Source organism: Microdochium trichocladiopsis (assembly GCF_020744255.1).
Source record: "Microdochium trichocladiopsis strain MPI-CAGE-CH-0230 chromosome Unknown B0I36scaffold_17, whole genome shotgun sequence".
NCBI classification, from domain to species: domain Eukaryota; kingdom Fungi; phylum Ascomycota; class Sordariomycetes; order Xylariales; family Microdochiaceae; genus Microdochium; species Microdochium trichocladiopsis.
In genome coordinates, this window is record NW_025763560.1 from 427,538 (window position 1) to 445,470 (window position 17,933).

General features: G+C 54.6%; 3 protein-coding genes across 3 annotated transcripts; 2 read left to right on the forward strand and 1 right to left on the reverse strand.

Moving 5' to 3' along the window:
- Positions 1-2,660: 2,660 nt before the first annotated feature.
- B0I36DRAFT_370292 (uncharacterized protein) lies at positions 2,661-3,044 on the forward strand (the record flags this gene model as incomplete). The annotated part of the gene is made up of 1 exon (XM_046159890.1): positions 2,661-3,044. The coding sequence occupies one exon, from the start codon at positions 2,661-2,663 to the stop codon at positions 3,042-3,044; it is 384 nt and encodes a 127-aa protein (XP_046004229.1).
- A 305-nt stretch (positions 3,045-3,349) lies between these two features.
- Positions 3,350-5,078, forward strand: B0I36DRAFT_370293 (kinase-like domain-containing protein; the record flags this gene model as incomplete). The annotated part of the gene is made up of 3 exons (XM_046159891.1): positions 3,350-4,004; positions 4,066-4,130; positions 4,242-5,078. The coding sequence occupies 3 exons, from the start codon at positions 3,350-3,352 to the stop codon at positions 5,076-5,078; spliced, it is 1,557 nt and encodes a 518-aa protein (XP_046004230.1).
- Positions 5,079-10,628: 5,550 nt separating this feature from the next.
- B0I36DRAFT_356598 (uncharacterized protein) lies at positions 10,629-11,782 on the reverse strand (the record flags this gene model as incomplete). The annotated part of the gene is made up of 2 exons (XM_046157650.1): positions 10,629-10,667; positions 10,745-11,782. 2 exons carry the CDS (start codon positions 11,780-11,782, stop codon positions 10,629-10,631), a joined length of 1,077 nt encoding a protein of 358 aa, XP_046004231.1.
- Between the last annotated feature and the right edge of the window lie 6,151 nt (positions 11,783-17,933).

A 17,933-nucleotide genomic window follows, 5' to 3' on the forward strand; every position in this document is an offset into this window, starting at 1 on the left:
TCTACGCCGGTGTGATCATACTCGGCGACGGTGAGTCTAAGTCTAGTGCTGCCATCGTCGTCGATGTCTTGATTGTCGACATCCGCTGCACGGGCAGTAGTGGTGAAAATGCCTGCAGTACCACAAGCGGTGGTGTTCGATTGACAACCGGTAATCTAGCTTGCCAAGTTCGCCGAATCGTCTTCGATGCTATTGTGTGGGTTGTCGATGTCGTGGTCCAGGCTGCAGTGGAGAATTTACCATGCGTCAACTCCGCTTAAGGCGTAACAACATTGGAATCTTCCACTAATGTGGGAGGCGTCCCATCCTTGCAGCACTACAAAAACTCCAAGATGATTTGGCGGTGACGGTATGCACCGACGAGGAGGATTCCGTCAAGGATGGAGCCTGCATGCAGATCATATAGGACAGTTCAAGAGGTGGTCTGGCCAAACTTTCTGCCGCACAGGTAGGGGCACAGTCATCATACAAATGTAGCAACGTTGAAATCTTGTTGGCTTTTACCATAGCGGGGCGATGCACAGTCCCAGCAGGGGTTCTTGGATTTGATCGTGTTGTGACACCAGGGTTGCTGCGATCCCCCTGTGCAAAGGCCGTGACAAGAATCTAAACCCATAAACGGCATTTTACATCGACGAAGGATTATTAGATAGATTGGTTCGTCCCGAACCGTCTCTGTGATGCCTGGATCCACAAAACTTCCGACAGACCTAGTTTCGAGCTGCTGTTACCACGGACTGCGTGATGCTGGCACCGAGGCTGGCGCCGAGAATGGCGTCGTGCAAGAGTTGACATGGTTGGATAGCTCGTGCAGCTACCCTCTCGTCGTAGTTTAGAAACGATCGAAGATTCTTGTCGCATGCTCCTCCGCGTTAGGCCTTCCGAAATCCGCATACCCCCAATGAGGTCCTTTACTGTAGAATACCCATTCTCCTCCACACGCGAGGCAATCCTCATCTTCGTCAGTCATAATCGAGAAGCAAGGCTGGCAAATGTAGTGGCCTTTGGATCATCAGTAAATGAATGCTAAGCCTGTATCAAGTTATTGATCCGGGTACCGACCGCACTCTGTCCTAAACTTGACTTGCTTCGCCCCGCACGCGATACACCGAATCTTTCTCTTGGCTGTGGCATTGACAGATGTTTTGCATGCTCTTCGGTGGTGTTTAGGTCTTCGTAAACACTGATATTGAGTTCCGTGATAATGTATGGCTCGAGAACCCGTGATTTCTTGCTGGACTTGGTAAAATGGCTTGCTCTTCATTGTAAGCTGGCGTAGTGATGCTTCTTGGTTGAGGAGCCACGGATCATTCGTTGTGACATGGTCCTCAGGTGTTTTTGAGGAAGAAATCCTGTACGTGAGGACCGGTCTCGACGGCTTCTTATACAAGTTTCGAGCTGGCATGTGCCATTCGCCTTTTGAGATGCAGGGCTGCCTCAGCATCATCGTCCTGGGAGAGCGTGAAGCACTTGTGGCCTCTGATCAGGATCGTAGCCAAGAAAGCAGGGCCCCGCTGGTGCAAAGACGATCACGCAACGGCACTTACATGCGATCGAAGTCCTGCATGGGGATGAGCCCTCAAGTCCAGCCTGTCCAGTCTATCCATTCTTGTCCAACCTATCCAATTTGTCCAATCTTGCCTAATTCTGTCCAAGCCTGTCCAACTTGTTTCATTCTGTAGCGCTGATCCCAGACCCTGTAAGCTAGCAACTATGTACCGGGACTGGAGCCAGATGCAGCGCGGCTAGTCTACGCGGCGCGCAGGGCTGATGGTACTCCTGCCACAAACCCCATATGCATCGCGCAATGCCCAGTATGCTACGTACTACTCGGGCATGGCATCGCTTAGTAATTCATGGTAGATAGCTCGACAATATGAGAAACGTTCAACGGCCTGCGTGCGTGCTGGACGCCTCCTGTGTCGATCATCACGGATGGTCGAACGGAGCTCTCAGGACGGGTACAAGATACCCCGCACGCGCTACAAAGTCCCCTACGACACGAGAGCTGATGGGGGGTCAGTCTTTGGTCCTTGGACGCTCGCGACGATGCGCAAAACAAGAGGTCTTCGACCCTTGGTGCTCCATTGCAAGTGCCGATAACGCCGGACCGGTTGTGACCCCTCGGACCGGGCATTCACAACCCCAGGCGCCAAAACCTGCTCGCGCGCGGCAAACAAGGCCCTACCGGCACAGGCATACGGGTGGGCCGCGTGAAAGCCGCCCCTTGACAGGACATGAGCGCGTTGCGGCGCACTGATGACGTGGAGTGAGAGAAACTCTATTGGCATACTCTCAATCGTGTACAGTGCTGAGACTGTCCCACAATCCGGGCGCCTCGTGGGCGCAACTCGATGCGAAGCCAATAGCACAAGCCCCTGAAGTAGTGCCATGGTGCAGGGCCTGTGATGCGATTGGCCCTTGGCTGGCTGCGCGTTTTGCATTGACGTGGCGCACGGGGTCCGGGATATGACGAATAGGGGCTCGAGTCGTGGAGGAGCTGTGGCTGACGGGTAAGCTGTCATGGCTGGTGCGTCGCCAAAACATCACCCATCGATCCGTCGTCGCGATCCCTATCAGCACGCGAGCTGTCGACCAGTTCCACCACCCCCTTTTAATCGAGAGCTGCACCAGGCGCTTCCTACTCACAATCGGCCAGCATGTCACCCGAGAGCTACCCCGTTGAGGAAAAGGCGCTGAGCGAAGCACTAGCACAGGTTGTGCGCCAGCGTGCAGAGCGCACGCCTTCCCTTTCACGAAGTCCGCGGCCAGACTCTGTGGACTGGCGGTGTCAAATCTTCTACCATGGCCTCAGTGAGGAGGAAATCGATGACTTTCGCAGCACCATCGAAGACCCACAATACTGGGCCACAGAAGCCGAATGGCGTTTCTCGAGGCTCGTCCGCTGGAATCCGCGCAAAGTAGCACACCTGCTCAAGAACCTTGCGGATCAAGGCGCCGGCCCCTACACGCAAGGTCTACAATCAAGGATCAAAGCTACTAGAAATGCGAGAGAGAGCATCAGAAGCGGAAAGCCCATCTGAAGCGGGAAGCCCGTCTGAAGCGGAAAGCCCGTCTGGAGCGGATACGCAACCCCGCACAAGGCACGCGCCACTCGAGCCGCCTGCGGGTGAAACATGGTCAGAAGCCTCAAACACGAACATGACGGCCTGTTATCAGGCCTGCGCTCCCAGGGCCGACAACGCTGGTCGGTTGATTTCTCTATTTGAAGCCACCTTCATCCGCGATCACATCAAGCACGGCGACCAATCTCTTTATCTACAGCCACCTTCATCCATAACCGCACAGAGCATTGCAGCCAACCTTGAAACGGCAGCACAACAACACGATGTCTGTCGCTGACATCTTCCTGTGCTTCGGCGACATTCAGCAAGACAAGGATGCTGATGAGGATGCTGCCCAGGATGCTGCTCACCCAAAGGCACTTAGCTCCAACGCAAGCTTCATCCTCGACCCCTCTCAGCTCAGCAAAGCTCAACAACAAGCCCTGGTAGGGGATCGTATAGATCCCTTGCCAGATCCAACTTTCGTCTTGCGTTTTGAACAGAACATATACAATCCGGATGGCTGGTTCTTTGGCTCCTCAGACGACACAACTGAGAGCGACTTTCAGATCATAGCTGATAATTCGTCGGGTGTGAGCCGTAAACACATCCTCATCGACGTCGATCCGGATGAGCTACGGCCCAGGGTCACCAATCGTTCCAGCAACGCGATTCGCATCACGGGTCATACCGAGGAAGGCGTTACGAGGTACATCACGCTCGAGAAGGGAGAACACGAGTTACTGCCCGGTTCGAGCACACTCGATTTTGGACCAGTCACTTTCTCCTTTCGGAGGCCGAAATTGGTAGCAAGGGAGGACATAAACAAATTCCGCAAGCACACAGACGATTTCAACAAGGGTGTCCTCGCGGCCTTGCCTCGAAACCCAAAGACTGGGAATCTGACGCCCAACATGCGATGCGCACAAATGGGGATATGTACATGCAAGACGAGCTCATTGCAGTGGCGCATCTGGCTCTGTGTACAAAGTGCGCAAAGTCAACACGAAGACAATCTACGCTGCCAAGATTACCCACTACCACGCAGCTGATAACGACTCCAAGGTTCTGGCTCGATACAAAAGTGCTGCAGAGGAGTTTCGAAAAATGAAAAAGTCTGAAACATGTGAGCTCACTCAGGTCTACCATCACAGGCTATTGCTAATAAGACCCCAGCCAAATGTCATCGAAGTCGTAGCTCTCATCCCAGGCCACGGGAAGGAGCCCGCTTGGCTCATTATGCCATATGTCGAGTTTGATCTCTCAAGAGTTGGGCTTTCAGACGAGGACAGGCCAAGGGCACTGCTAGACGTCGCCAGTGGTCTTGAATACATCCACAAGGCAGGCCTTGCTCATCGAGATTTGAGTCCAAGAAACATTCTTGTGCAGATGGAGTCGGACAAGCCTGACGGAAGGTTTCTGCATGCAATTATTATTGATTTTGGCATTTCGAAGTCTAAGAGTACGGACATGTCGACATACCTTGGCACTCCCTTATACATGGCGCCGGCGTTTTGGGTGAAGGATCGCAGGTACACCGAGAGGGTCGATGTCTTTTCATTGGGGGTCATTATGATTCAGCTGTTGACCTATTGGGATGGCGGCACAATCCTCCAAAGCGACAAAAAGAAACTGCGAACGTCGGACGACTTCGACTACTGGTTCGACATTCTGCGGGACCAAGTCCAACAAGCGCCCGCACTTCTTCAAGAAGGGCTGCTGGGCGCGACTGAGAAGCAGGCAGACCAACGGTGGACTTTTTCACAATGCCGGGAGTGGCTTGCGAACTATCCGCCCAGGCCCAAGAAGCGGCCTGCCTCGCAGCAGCTTGGTCCGCCAGGTCGGCAGCTCGAGTACATGCCACAGTCTCGTGAATCGTCGCCTTTCTCGATTCCGGACACGGACGAGCCGCCATCGCCGTGTCGCGCCAGCTCCCCAGACTCGGTTGTGGATGGTGCCCAGGAGCAAGTAGCTGAGGATGAGGAGGAGGAGGAAGCTGAGGAATCAGACTAAGAGACGGTCCTCGGAGATCAGCCCACGGCGTACGAGCTGGAGACGGCAAGTTCCGATGCGGAGGATGTGGAACAGCCCCAGAAGAGAGGGCAGAGCGGTTCGCTGTCAGCAGGCAAGGCGCCAGTGGGTGCGACCAGCGTGATAAGATCTAGAAAGCAATAAACACGTGTTCGCAGAGACTACACAACTTGCCTAGACCCAGTTGTCGCTGGTTGTCAGAACATCAATGATTGCCGCAGGCCACATCTACCCCGGCGCGAGCTCGCCTTGCCCTGGTTGCAATGCTCATGGTGATTTCGATAAGGTGCAACGTCATGTGGCTGCCAGTGCTGCTTGCCTCCGTCACAAGGGTACTATGGTCGATGTCCCTGTGCAGTTTTGTCATTGCCCTGCAGAGACGGCCCACACTACCGACTCGTGCCTCCCTGGAGCAAGGCATCATCGGGAGATACCAGTAGCGAATCGGAGTCGAGGATCGGATCTCGAACCAGCGTCGTAACCCTCCTTAGCCTGGCGCTTTCCAAGAGGCACGCCTCCATTTCACGGTGGGCGGTGATGTGCAGCAGGCAGTCGGCTGAGGTGTGCCGTTCGGACAGGTCAGTCGCATCTGATAACCTGGCATGTGTTGCCGAGATCTCCCAGGTCACGAAGTCTCCCAGACAGGTGCTAAATGCAAATCAAGGAAGGTCCTAGCCAACATACACAATGCAGGCAGGAAGATGATAACCACCCTTGACTGAGTTGTCACAGTCTCTGTCTAAGTATAAAAAGAGAAAGATTCCTTCCCTTCCACTGCGATACAAAGCATATGCTTGCAAATTATCGGCACTGCAGCATCTTCCTTCCGAGTCTTTTGCTATTCTTGAGTTTCATAGTCTCAACCTCTACGCTCATGATGGCAAAACCCACAATCGATCGGGAAACTACGGTTCAGCAACGAACTCTGTTGCGTGCTCTTCCTCCTGGTAAGAAACCAGATCTATGTAACATTTCTCACTCACTGAAAAATACATAGAGGTTCGATATATGATCTACGACTGTTTAATACAGAGTAGTGGAACAGCCATTTGTCTGAAATGGGTTGGCGAGAGCATTAGAGATCAGTGGAAAGGGATTTTTGCCTTACTGAAGGTTTCCAAATTCTACCGTGCGGAGTTCCTTCCTTTATTCAGACACACAAACCACCAGATCGAGATAAGCGCCGTTCCCGCGTACCAGCGCTGTGAATTCTCCAGCGAGCTACAGCTTCAGATTACGAACTTCGACTCGCTCGGAGAAACTCATCAGCTGCTACCACTACTGCAGCTTATGTCTGACAGGCCCGAACTTAAGGTTCTCTTTGTTTCAAGAGAAGAAACCCTAGATGAGTGGGTTCCTGCTCAGGATCTCTCGAATCTCGCGAAGTCTTTAAGCATACAGCCACTTTTCTGGACCCTGGTGGCTGAACTAGCCATTGAGAGGAGATATGAAGACTCATTCCTCGTTCTCATACGCTTTACCTGGGTCTCGCCTGAGGAAGACTACTTAGTTGAGCTTGACGGCAGGGATTTCATGCGATATCTCGGCGTCAAATGCTCAGGAGAGTACTTAGAATTTCGTTTACTCATGAAGGAATACTAGTTAGGTACAGTTGTTATCAGGAACAGATTTTCTGTAATACATCTAGCTATTCACTTTAGCCCATAGATTGTGCTCTGCTTCCGCCAACCAGCGTCACCACACCACTGGGGCATTTGTCAAGATTCGCGAAAATACGTGTCAAGTTCGGCTTGGAATAGCATAATTCGACTGCACAAGAAGTCTTGGGAGTCCAAGTTGGGACCCGATGAAGGATCTCGACACGGTCAATCCGCTGATGGCGATCTCCTGGCCAAAAGCTCAGCTTTGAAACTTTGCAAGAGCTGCTGCCTGGTCCAACGTCAGTCAGATGCGGTGCCAACGTAGACCGTTAAAGTCACTTAGCACAGAATCCCACTCTCCAGCTCTTCTTGTTGTAACGACTCGTGTCTACACAATACACTTGCGTCCCGAACAGTACTTGTAGCACGATGACCCTTAGTACGCCATGCTTTTCCGCACATTTGGGTCAAAGCAAGGTCAATCTGCAGGCTCTGAAGCCGTGATTGAGCACTTGAAGGCCATGCTGATGAAGTCCACTCGTTGGGGTCTTGTCTTGTCGTCAAGTCTTGGATGGCATTATCACTCAGTGTAGTTTTGGTGAGGTAGACAGACTTCATCCTCCCACAACCAAAAAGCCCGCAGAATCGATGAAACGAAGCATGTCATCAGACGATGTGTGAGGATGGATGTGAAAGGGAGGAACTGCCTATATATCACCGGCCGACGTGGAGCAGGCGATACTGGATTCAGCGTTGCAATGTTGGGAGATTATATAGTTTTTAGCACGACACGCCTCAGGTTGTTGTTAGTGTTATCATGGTCTTCCGTTATCGAGGCAACATATCTTTTCAAGCCCTAGCATACGCAACTTCAACCATGTACCCAATCTGCGTAGAGCACGCCGCAAGGCGTAGCAATCGGGGACAGACGTAGTTGAACCAAGAGACGCCTTGTCATATATTACAACCGTGCCAGTGGTCTGTTCACCGGTTGTAGACGGCTGGTAGAAAGCCAGCTGAAGATCCTATCTCGGTCCCTCAACCGGAATCAGAGGAAGCGTCCACGGCTGGGCCCCGAAGCCTCGCACCCCTGCACGGCGAGTACGCACTCGCCTCCATACAGCACTTGCCAGGCATTTTGTAGAGCGTAACGTCACGTACCTGTCCCTTGAAGTAGGCTAATCAGACGCAGCGTTTGGGGCCTACCCCACCTTGCTTGCAGTAGCACACCTTTAGTGTAACTACTCCCGGCGATTCGGCGTATGCCCGTTTCTTGATTCGACGACAGTGGCTTGCTTCTGACCTCACGCACATCAGGTGTGAAGATAATACAAATTCACCAATCAGAATCCCTTTCACCTGTGACGGTGCTCCCCTCTACACCGACCTCTACTCTCTCCTCTGGGGCGTGGGTGTCCGCATCCGTTGAGAGTGCAATCTATCAAACGTAACGCGTCCTCTGTGACTTTGCTGTCTCACTTAACGTCACGCCTTTCAGTTCCGAAGTAGTTCGTCGTCATGTGCGGCTGAACTACATGCAAATGCCCTTGGGAACTCCAGTTTGAGGACTATGGTATTGTTTGCTTTTCTTCGACATAACTTCTTGCGCTATCACAATAGCACTGTTCTAGTCAGGCGTCTCCCGTGTGGCTCGCTAGTTTCCGCGCGAGGACTCGGCTTGCTATCCTGTCTGACACGCGTGTGAGCTCACTTCCTGACCAGAACCATATTCTCTATCGCAGCTGTCACAGATGACGCTTTGAGCATTGGCACGTTGGTTGCGGGGTCTTTTCGAGCCACTGGACCCACGCTGGCTACACTGTACAGTGTTCCTACGACTCTACAACAAGCTCAAACAGATCTCGAAGACTGCGTGCGCTACTCGAATTCACTGTGGTGCTCGGCTGCAATCGCCAAGTTCGCGAAATCAAGGACTTTGTCTTTTGTCAGACGAGAGCATGCAGTGCGTCCAATTTGGTGAAACGATGGCGGTTTGATCGGACTGGCTTGAGCTAACGTACTCCACAAGCGACCCGCCCACACAAGCGACCCGCCCACTTTCTTCCCTTCAGACAATTCCTCAATCTTTTCCTTCGTTCTCCCACCATTGCCTCTTATGACGCAATCCAAAGAAGACGACCTTGTCCTAGCGCTAAATGCGCTTCAATCAAATCCCAAATTAAGTGTTCGAAAGGCTGCATCAATCTATAATGTCCCACGTACAACCCTCCGAGACCGACGACGTGGCGTAGAGCGCAAACGTGATACCCGACCACATAACCAGAAATTGACCCCGTACGAAGAAGATAGCATCGTACGATACGTAATCGACCTAGATTCGCGATCATTTCCACCGCGGCTAGGTGGTGTTCGAGAAATGGCGGATCGACTGCTCCGCGCACGCGACGCGCCATGCGTTGGAACGAACTGGGCTGCGAACTTCGTACGACGACGACCTGAGCTCCGAACGCGTTTTAATCGAGGAATCGACTATCAGAGAGTCCTCTGCGAAGATCCAGACGCGTATCGCGCGTGGTTTTTCCTCGTACGAAATACAATCGCGAAATACGGGATCCACGATGACGACATCTACAACTTCGACGAGACCGGCTTCGCGATGGGCAAGATCTCCGCCGAAACCGTCGTTACGACCTCCGATCGACGCGGCAAGCCAAGAGCAGTACAGCAAGGTAACCAAGAATGGGTTACAGTAATTCAGGGCGTCGGGGCCTCCGGCAATTCGATCCCGCCGTACATCATCTTTGCAGGCAAGGTCCACCTCGACTCCTGGACCTCCGAAAGCCCTCTACCGCCGAACTGGGTGATTGCGCTTACTGAAAACGGCTGGACGACGAACGAGCGAGGTCTAGAATGGGCGAAACACTTCGATTTGCATACAAAGAGTCGTACGAAGGGTGCTTTCCGGCTCCTGATCCTCGACGGCCACGAGAGCCACCATTCAACCGATTTCGAGCTATTCTGCAAGGAGCAGAGTATTATAACGCTCTGTATGCCTGCTCACTCTTCGTATAAGCTCCAGCCTCTTGATGTCGGGTGCTTTGGACCTCTCAAACAGGCGTACGGTAAAGAAATCGAGGGTCTAATGCGGGCGCATATTACCCACATCGCGAAGGAAGACTTCCTCCCAGCCTTTTTTAAGGCGCACAACGCTGTAATGACTTCTTCAAACATCCAGGCAGGCTTTAGAGCAACTGGCCTAGTACCGTATGAGCCGGAATACGTTATTTCGCAGCTAGATTTAAAGCTTCGGACGCCAACACCGCCTGGGTCCTCTACCGGCTTACCGCCACCCTGGGTCTCGAGGACGCCAAACAACCCGATCGAGGCGGAATCACAGACCGAATACATTAAGAATCGCATTGTACGACACCAGGGCAGCTCTCCAACATCAATAATTGCAAGCTTACGGCAGCTAAATAAAGGAATCGCGATAATGGTGCACGAGCAGACCCTTGTACGCCACGAACTCGCCGAACTTCGAGATGCAAATGACCGCCTTAGCCGCCGTCGCCGTACGAAGAGAAAGCAGTTACAGAAAGGAGGGTCCCTTACGATTGAACAGGCAAAGGACTTGAAGGATCAAATCAATGCGACGCAGCAGTTACAGGCAGAAACGAGTCAACATGGTGGTCGTACGAGGAGGACAGAGACGCGCGCGCGACGCTGTGGCGTCTGCGGGGAGCCGGGCCATAATGCGCGGACGTGTCAGAAAGTTGAGCCTACCTCTGAAGAAGAGGATTCTTGATAGTTTAAATTGATTTGAGGCGTTGTAGTTGAGTGCACTTATACATTGTCTTGTAAGTACCCAGAAAGTGGGCGGGTCGCTTGTGTGGGCGGGTCGCTTGTGGAGTACGTTAGATGAATCGGTATGTGCGTTAATTGCTCGGACGTGCTGATGTAGAACTGTTGGTCATTGATATACCAACTTTGATGTTCTCGGAAGCTTTCGCTAAGGGCCATATGATATAAGGAGCGTGCGGAAGGGCCATGAAGAAGCTGGGAGTAGAGCGTTTTATGTAACCGCACCACGCTATAGGCTGTCTGGCGGACACGCCAATCCTCGTCCTCAAGCCGCGCTGCGATAGCCGTGACCGTCTCTGCCGGTAGAGATGGCTGCCCTTGGAGCACTTCAATCGCTGCCTCGCGGACATCCCTATCCTCGTGCTCAAGCCCCGCTGCGATTGCCGTGGTCGTCTCTATCGGTAGAGATGACTGCCCTTCGAGTGCTTCGATCGCTGCCAGGCGGACATCCCCATCCTCGTGCTCAAGCCGCGCTGCGATAGCCGTGACCATCTCTATCGGTAGAGATGACTGCCCTTGGAATGCTTCGATCGCTGCCCGGCGGACATCCCCATCCTCGTCCTCAAGTCGTGCAGTAATAGCTAGCAGGATTCTCGGCGGAACATGAACTCGACTTGCTAATGACATCAGAATTGTGGCCATCACATCTTTTCCTTCACGAAACGCGATGCTTAAAGCCTCCTCAGGGAATTCCGTCTCGGTGGCCAGCTCTGATTGCGTTGTAAATCGGCATTCGAACAACAGCCACTGTGACAGTCGGTCTTCCAAATCCCCTCTCATTTTCAAACCGCCGCTCACCTCAGCTAGGCAATGCATAACGAGTCGTTGGTGCACAGGGCCCAAAAGGTCGAGTGGTGGTTCCTCTAGTTTCGTGAAAAACCGGAGCATTTCATGTTCCTTTTCGGCGTCGAGCAGGCCGGCAACAAAACGCCACATGACATCGTATCGAGCTTCGTACTTGTGTGTTCGGAGGAAACTGACGGGGTCGGTCACTGCGTTGTGCTTCCGAGACCTGAAGACATATTCGAGTGGTTTGTCGTCTTTCCACCGTTGGACGAAATACCGTGCCGCAAAATATTCCTGGAAGGTCAGGTGGATGAAGTGGTATTCTCGATTCTCCGACTGGGCGTTTGGATCCGAATTGCGCAGGAATGAGAGCTCCGGGAGTGTCTCGTGGAGCGTCAGCGCCAAGTCGAGGGACGGAGAGAACTCAACAATGTCGTTCTGGTGCATTGGCGTGAAGTCCATGACCTCACTATGCATGCCAATCTCAATATGGCGCACTTGGGGTTCAGAATGAGTCCAATGGCCCGAGCGTCCACCCCCTGTTCTATGGCAGAAACGCGCCAACTGGACACAAACTGCTTGTGAATGATGGTCAGTACCTCCTCTCGCGCCTGGATCTCCATCCCGCTGTGGTAATGCCCGCACCCGATCCGCTCCGCCAGCTTCTCGCTGTCCTTCTTCGACCGGCAGTACACTACCCCCTTCCTATCGCCGTCGAGCGCCCCAGAGCGGTTCCTCTCCTCGACCAGTCGTACAACCTCCTCCTGGACCGCGTTTCCCTGCTTCCGACCTCTTCCTCCGGCCTTACCCGGGACTGTAGTAACTGCGTACCGGATGTTCCTCTTCGTCGTTCGTGCCCGTATGATCTCGGCGTCTTCCGCAATCATCTGCTGCCGGAACCAGCCCTCCAGCTTTACCGGGAGCGTAGCTGTAAGTAAGATTACTGGGCAGTCGTACCGGTATAGCCCCTTGAGCGCCGCGAGTCGCTTCCGGGAGCTGACGTCCATAATGATCGTGTGGCACTCGTCGATAAAGATCCGCCGTAGTAACCTCCGGCTCCGTAGCGTATCTACGTAGTTGCAGAACTCGTAGTTACTTGCCTGGTCGGCGCTGACCACAACCAGACTAGCCACGCGCACGAGCGAGTTAGCTTCCCGGCCCTCTTCCTCAGCCGACCTCCAGCGAACGCAGTCGATCCCGAACGAACGTGCCCTCGCTACGAGATCGTCGATCAGCGCTACGAACGGAACAACGACGATACTAACGCCGCCGTTTACCCCTCGTACCGCCGGGACCATAAATAGCAGACTCTTGCCACCGCCTGTCGGGAGTATAACGATTAGTACGGAGCCGCCTCGCATCTGCATGATCTGAACCATGCCCTGCTCCTGCTCTGCCGTCCTCCAGCGCGCACCGGCCCCGATAATCGACTCGAGCCCTTGCTGGATCCGGCGCCTTATCTCTCCAACAGCTTCCGGGAGTAGCTTCCTCTGCTTCGGCGGTTCTGAGCTCGGTTCCGTCGTCCCCTTGCTGCCCGGCGGTAGTGCGCCCTCGTCGCCGGACGATTCGACGTCCGTAGCCTCTCGCTTCCGCTTCCTCGTCCGCTCCTGGGCCTTGTCCGGCGACTGACCCTTGCTGCCCCGGCCATCCCAGCTCAGATACTGGTGCCAGAGCCGGCTGATCTCCCGGTAGTTGGCAATCATCTGCGGCTGTAGCTGCCCTGGGAACTGGATGTTAATCGCGTAGTGCGATCGCGCCATAGCACTGCTGTGTGTCGCCTGCAGATCCCAGATCAGCTCGGTTCGGTCTCTCGGGCGCTGCTCGCCCGTAGCCTCGTCGAATTCCTCGTCCTCGAGCCCGAAGCCGTCGTCTCTGGCACCGACCTCCAGCTCCTTCTGCTGTACGACGAGCCCCTGGATCGTCCGGCCCAGCTCGATCGCCAGATGCCGGTACGCCGAAGTACCTAGCTCGACACCGAGATAGCCCGCCGTAGCTGCCCTAAGCTCCTTCGTAAGCACGTCCGTCCCCCAGCGGCCATTACGGCCGTCCTTCCATAGCCTGTGCCGCAGCGAGTCGGACGGCTTCCGGGCCCGGACCGCATCGAGCAGCATCTCCTCGAACGGGACTAGCCAGACGAGATAGATAACGAGCAGCCGTCCGATTCGTTCCGGCAGAAAGCGCGTCACCTTTCGGCCGTAGCCGCGGATCGACTTGGCCTTGTCCCGGTCCGTCACGAGCATTACCTGCCCGTCGTAGACGTACACGCTCCGGCTTAGCTGCTTCGTATCTAGATACCGCACGCTCGTGATCTCGGGCCCTCGGCCTGGCTGGCCTCCCCAGACGTGCGTTAGTATGAGCAGCTGGCGTTTCAGCGTCTCGATGCCGTTCAGCCACTCTGTAACCTCTCCCGGTGGTACTGCTGGCGCTGGGACGACCAGAGCTTTTCCGAGACGAGCTCTCCAACGATGTGTGGCCCGGCTCGAAGCCAGCTGTTCTGCGGGTTCGAGATAAACGACCTCCCGTCGCCCTCGTAAATAACGCTGTCGCTGATCTTGTCGAGCCTGACCTGTTCTAGTAACGCTACCGACTGTCCGTACAAAAGCCCGTCGAGTACCGATTCCGCCGTCGAAACGAGCTTCTGGGCCATCTCTCGGAAGTCCTGGATCTCGATCCGGAAGCCGTGTAGCCGGACCGCCTTCTTCCCATCCTCCCAGATAATCCGGGGAGCGCCCCCTTCCTTCTGACGATAGCCCTTTCCGATCGTCATAAACCGTGTAATTGTACTAAACGGGCTGTACGAGCCGTCTGCGATCCACTGCCGGTAGCCGTCCATAAAAACGTCGATATCCTTCGACTGTAGCTGCCTGGGCTCCTGGTCCTCCCCCTCTATATCCCCGGCGTCTTCTTCCTGGATCGGGACGTGCTCGAAGAAGTACTCTAGTAGCAGTACACGGCTGCACCACGCCAGGCCTGCTAGTAGTGTTGTGAATTCGGCTGGCGGCCGGAATCGTGCTCGGACGGGGTCGATTGCAAGTACCGTCGTAAAGTGTAGTTACGGGTTTACGTACGGCCGGACCAGCACCTGCTGCGTCAGTGACGTAGTGCAGAACGTGAAGACGGCTTCGTCTAGATAATCGTTTCCCTCGTCGTTATCGTTATTCTCGTTCTCGCCGCCTACCCGGGAGCTGCTGTCCTTCGTGCTGTCGAGCGCTTCTGCGACGGCCTCGAGAGCTGCCCACTGCTCGTTGGTGAACTGGACCTGGTGCTTCCTCCTCGCCTCCGTACGACCGAGCCGGAAGACCCGAAACGCAGTAGTAGAGATAGCGCCGCCAGTGGCTCCGGTACTTCTCCATCGTCTGGGCCTCCTGCTTTACACTAAACGGCCGTGGCGACGGTCGATTCGGGTCGCGGCTCGCCAGCCAGCAGAGCGTCTCGACGGGTACCTGGCTGATCCGTCGGCTGCACCGCTCGATTTCCCTATCGAAGCTCTGCCCTAGACGTACGAGCGCCGCTTCCGAATCCTCCCTCTCCTTCCGGACCGACCAGCTTAGCTTAGCTAGCTCCTTCGTCGATAGACCTGGCTCGGCGGCGCGGCGTAGCTCAGCCATATCCTTACCGGCCAGATGCGCCGCCCAGCCCATCTGGCGGACCCACGGCGACTCGAAGTCGACGCCGGCCTCGTGGTCGATAATCCGTGCTCTCTCGGCCTCGTCGGCTGCGACCTTGGCTTCGTACGTCTCTATGTGGGCCTTCCAGTCCGGGCTCGGGTTCATATCCGGGGCTGGGGCCGGGGACGGAGCTGCCGGTCTAAGCTCGAGCCTCCTCTGTCGGCCGGGTTGCCCTGGAACCGGCGCGTCTACGACCCAGTACCGTATTAGCTTTCTAGACGACGAGAACGACTGTAGTGCGACCTCTAGCCAGCTGCTCCGGCTGTCGTGTGCCTCGTCTAGCCTGGCCCGTTCTGCGCCCCAGTGCTGTAGCATCCGCTTCCCGTTCGTCGTTAGATAGCGGCACGCCGTACAGCGTAGCCCGGCCTGGATCGTGAGCTGCTGGATCGGCTCGCTGCCGTCCGCCGGGAGCTCTGCTGCGTACGGGTCTTGCAGCCCGCTAGTGCCGGCTACTGTCTCCGCGAGAGCCCGAGCTAGCTCTAGAATCCCCTGTAGCTCGTCCCCTTTAATCTCGTGCGTCTTCCTAAAGTGCTGAGCGATGTTCGGCCCGGGTCGGATCGCGGCCTTACAGTCGGCGCATATAAGAACGCGCGCCGGCTCGTACAGCCAGATCGCCGCTGCGCCCTTATCGGCTTCGTCCTTCGTACCGTCTGCTGCTCTGCCTGGCATAGCTGTCGTCGTCCTTTCTCTCCGCGTGTACTGTACTGCTGTCTTGCTACTGTCCTTACTACTAAACTGGCTATACCTACCTATCTCCCACGCCTCTCTTCTCTATACCCCTTTTCCTCTCCCCCCCCCCCCCCCGTCTTACGCGTTCCTTTGGCGTCGCTTTTGACTTTCTCCTATAACACCCCTGTAGGTTAAGCCTGGGGTTGGGGTCCATAAGTGGGTCCGCGCGGTCCTTAACCCACGGCCTTTTCGCTGCGGGAGCAAGAGACCGTTGGGGTTCGCGGAGCAAGAGACCGCCCCCGGTCCCGCCCCGCAATTCCCCCCCGCTGCACCCAATCCCCGCCCGGAGCAGCACACCGCGTCCTCTTGCTCCGCGCGCAATGACGGTCAGGAGCTGGCGAAACAGTACCCGACGATCAAACGTGAGAGTCGCCTCCGTTGCGTGGGTCATATGCTGAACATCATCGTCAAAGCTCTGCTCTTTGGGCAGGGTGTTAGCAAGCTGGAACAACAGCTGCGCGTTGCCTCTGATGACGAGCGGTTTGAGATATGGAGGAAGCACAGCTGTATTGGCAAGCTCCATAACTTCTGCGTATGGATTAACAGAAGCGACCAGCGACGGGAGCGGCTGAAACAGTACATCCTGCAGGCTTACGAGGAAGGCGGCATGAACACCTCTACACAAGGGTCCTGGTTGATGGTGGTATCCGCTGGAATTCTGTACATTCCATGATTGAAAGAGCTTTGAAACTCCGCCACGCCATTGATCTGTTCTTTCTCAACTATAGCCACGTCGGTGCTGAAGGATATGACATTTCGCAGGATCTCCTGACTCCACAGGATTGGATCGATCTGGAACACTTCCTCAATATCCTCAAGCCTTTCAAAGATCTAACAAAACGTATGGAGGGCCGAGCGAACAAGGCTGGTTCGGAAGGATCACATGGCTCACTGCACGAGACCATCGAGTCGCTGGATGTACTCAAGAAGCTTCAGGGGGCTGGGAGATTCGCAGATGATCACCCTGACGTGGTGTCAAAATACTATTCCCATGCTATTGATGCTGCTCGCATCAAGCTTGAAGAGTATTTTTGTTGAAATGGTTAAGAGTTAAGCCTTGATTAATTGTCCTTACCCTCAAACGTTGGGGGGAACTGGTCTACTTATGCTTTTTGAGCCTGTCATGCTAGGTAGAGTACATTACGCAACTGCCTCATTTCAGCAATTTTGGCCTCACAGATGCGACTCCTGCGTACCGATGTGCAGTTGCCTTGCATCCAGCGAATAAGTTTACATACTTTGAGCTTGAATGGAGTCACAACAAGCAATGGATAAGTGCGGCAAAGAGAGTAGTACAGGAGGTTTTCGCACAGTATGAGGCAGCAGCAGCGGAAGCTGATCCAATAGACGGAGCACGACAGGAGAAGGAGCTGGAGGAGTTGGATGAAGAGGTGCTTGTGAACTGCAATACGGTACTTGATCCACTCCAGCAAGCTCGTAAGCGGCGTCAGAGGCTCGCTGTCGCTGTGGGGTCAGCCGCACGAACAAAGAAGCGGGCAAGATTGACGTCTGGACCGGATGAGTTCATGGCCAGGACAAATAAGGCAGACTTGGACGTTGAGGACCCTCTGGAATGGTGGGTTCGTCACGCATCTGACTACCCTGTCCTGTCCAGGATGGCCTTTGACTTGTTCAGTTGTCCAGCAATGAGCGCTGAGTGTGAGCGTGTCTTTTCACAGACGAAGAAGGTGATTACGGATGAACGGAACCGGCTCAGTTCAGACACTGTAGCAGCGATTGAATGCCAGAAGCACTTGCTTCGAAGCGGCATGTTAACGTAGATCTATCACCAGGAGTAGAACGAGGAAAATGAATGTAGTCGGTAATCAGTCGAGTAATGTCAACCAACCAAGTAAAGTAAGGCACTATTGTCGAGTAAACCAAGTCAAGCAAGGGGGTACTGTCAACCAAGCAAAGTAAGGGGTCCAATTTTTGCTTTACTTGGTTGTTGGACACACTGGTGCCCGTCCTGCGACCCCGAAGACTCTGCTACGGCTTTAATGTAGTCTGCCTGATCGGGTCCGCCTATCTGCTCGTTGACAAACGCTTCGGCATCCTCAGCAGATAGGATAAGCCGCTTCCTCAGCGCCAGGAAGAGGGCCGTGCTTTCGCTGTGCGGAGTGACTGCCACAGTGCTGGAAGCGGAATATGCTGGCATGCTCATTTCCGATTCCGCAGCGGCGCGCATCGCTCGCACCTCGTCGGGCATGCTGCTAAAGTCGACTACAGTC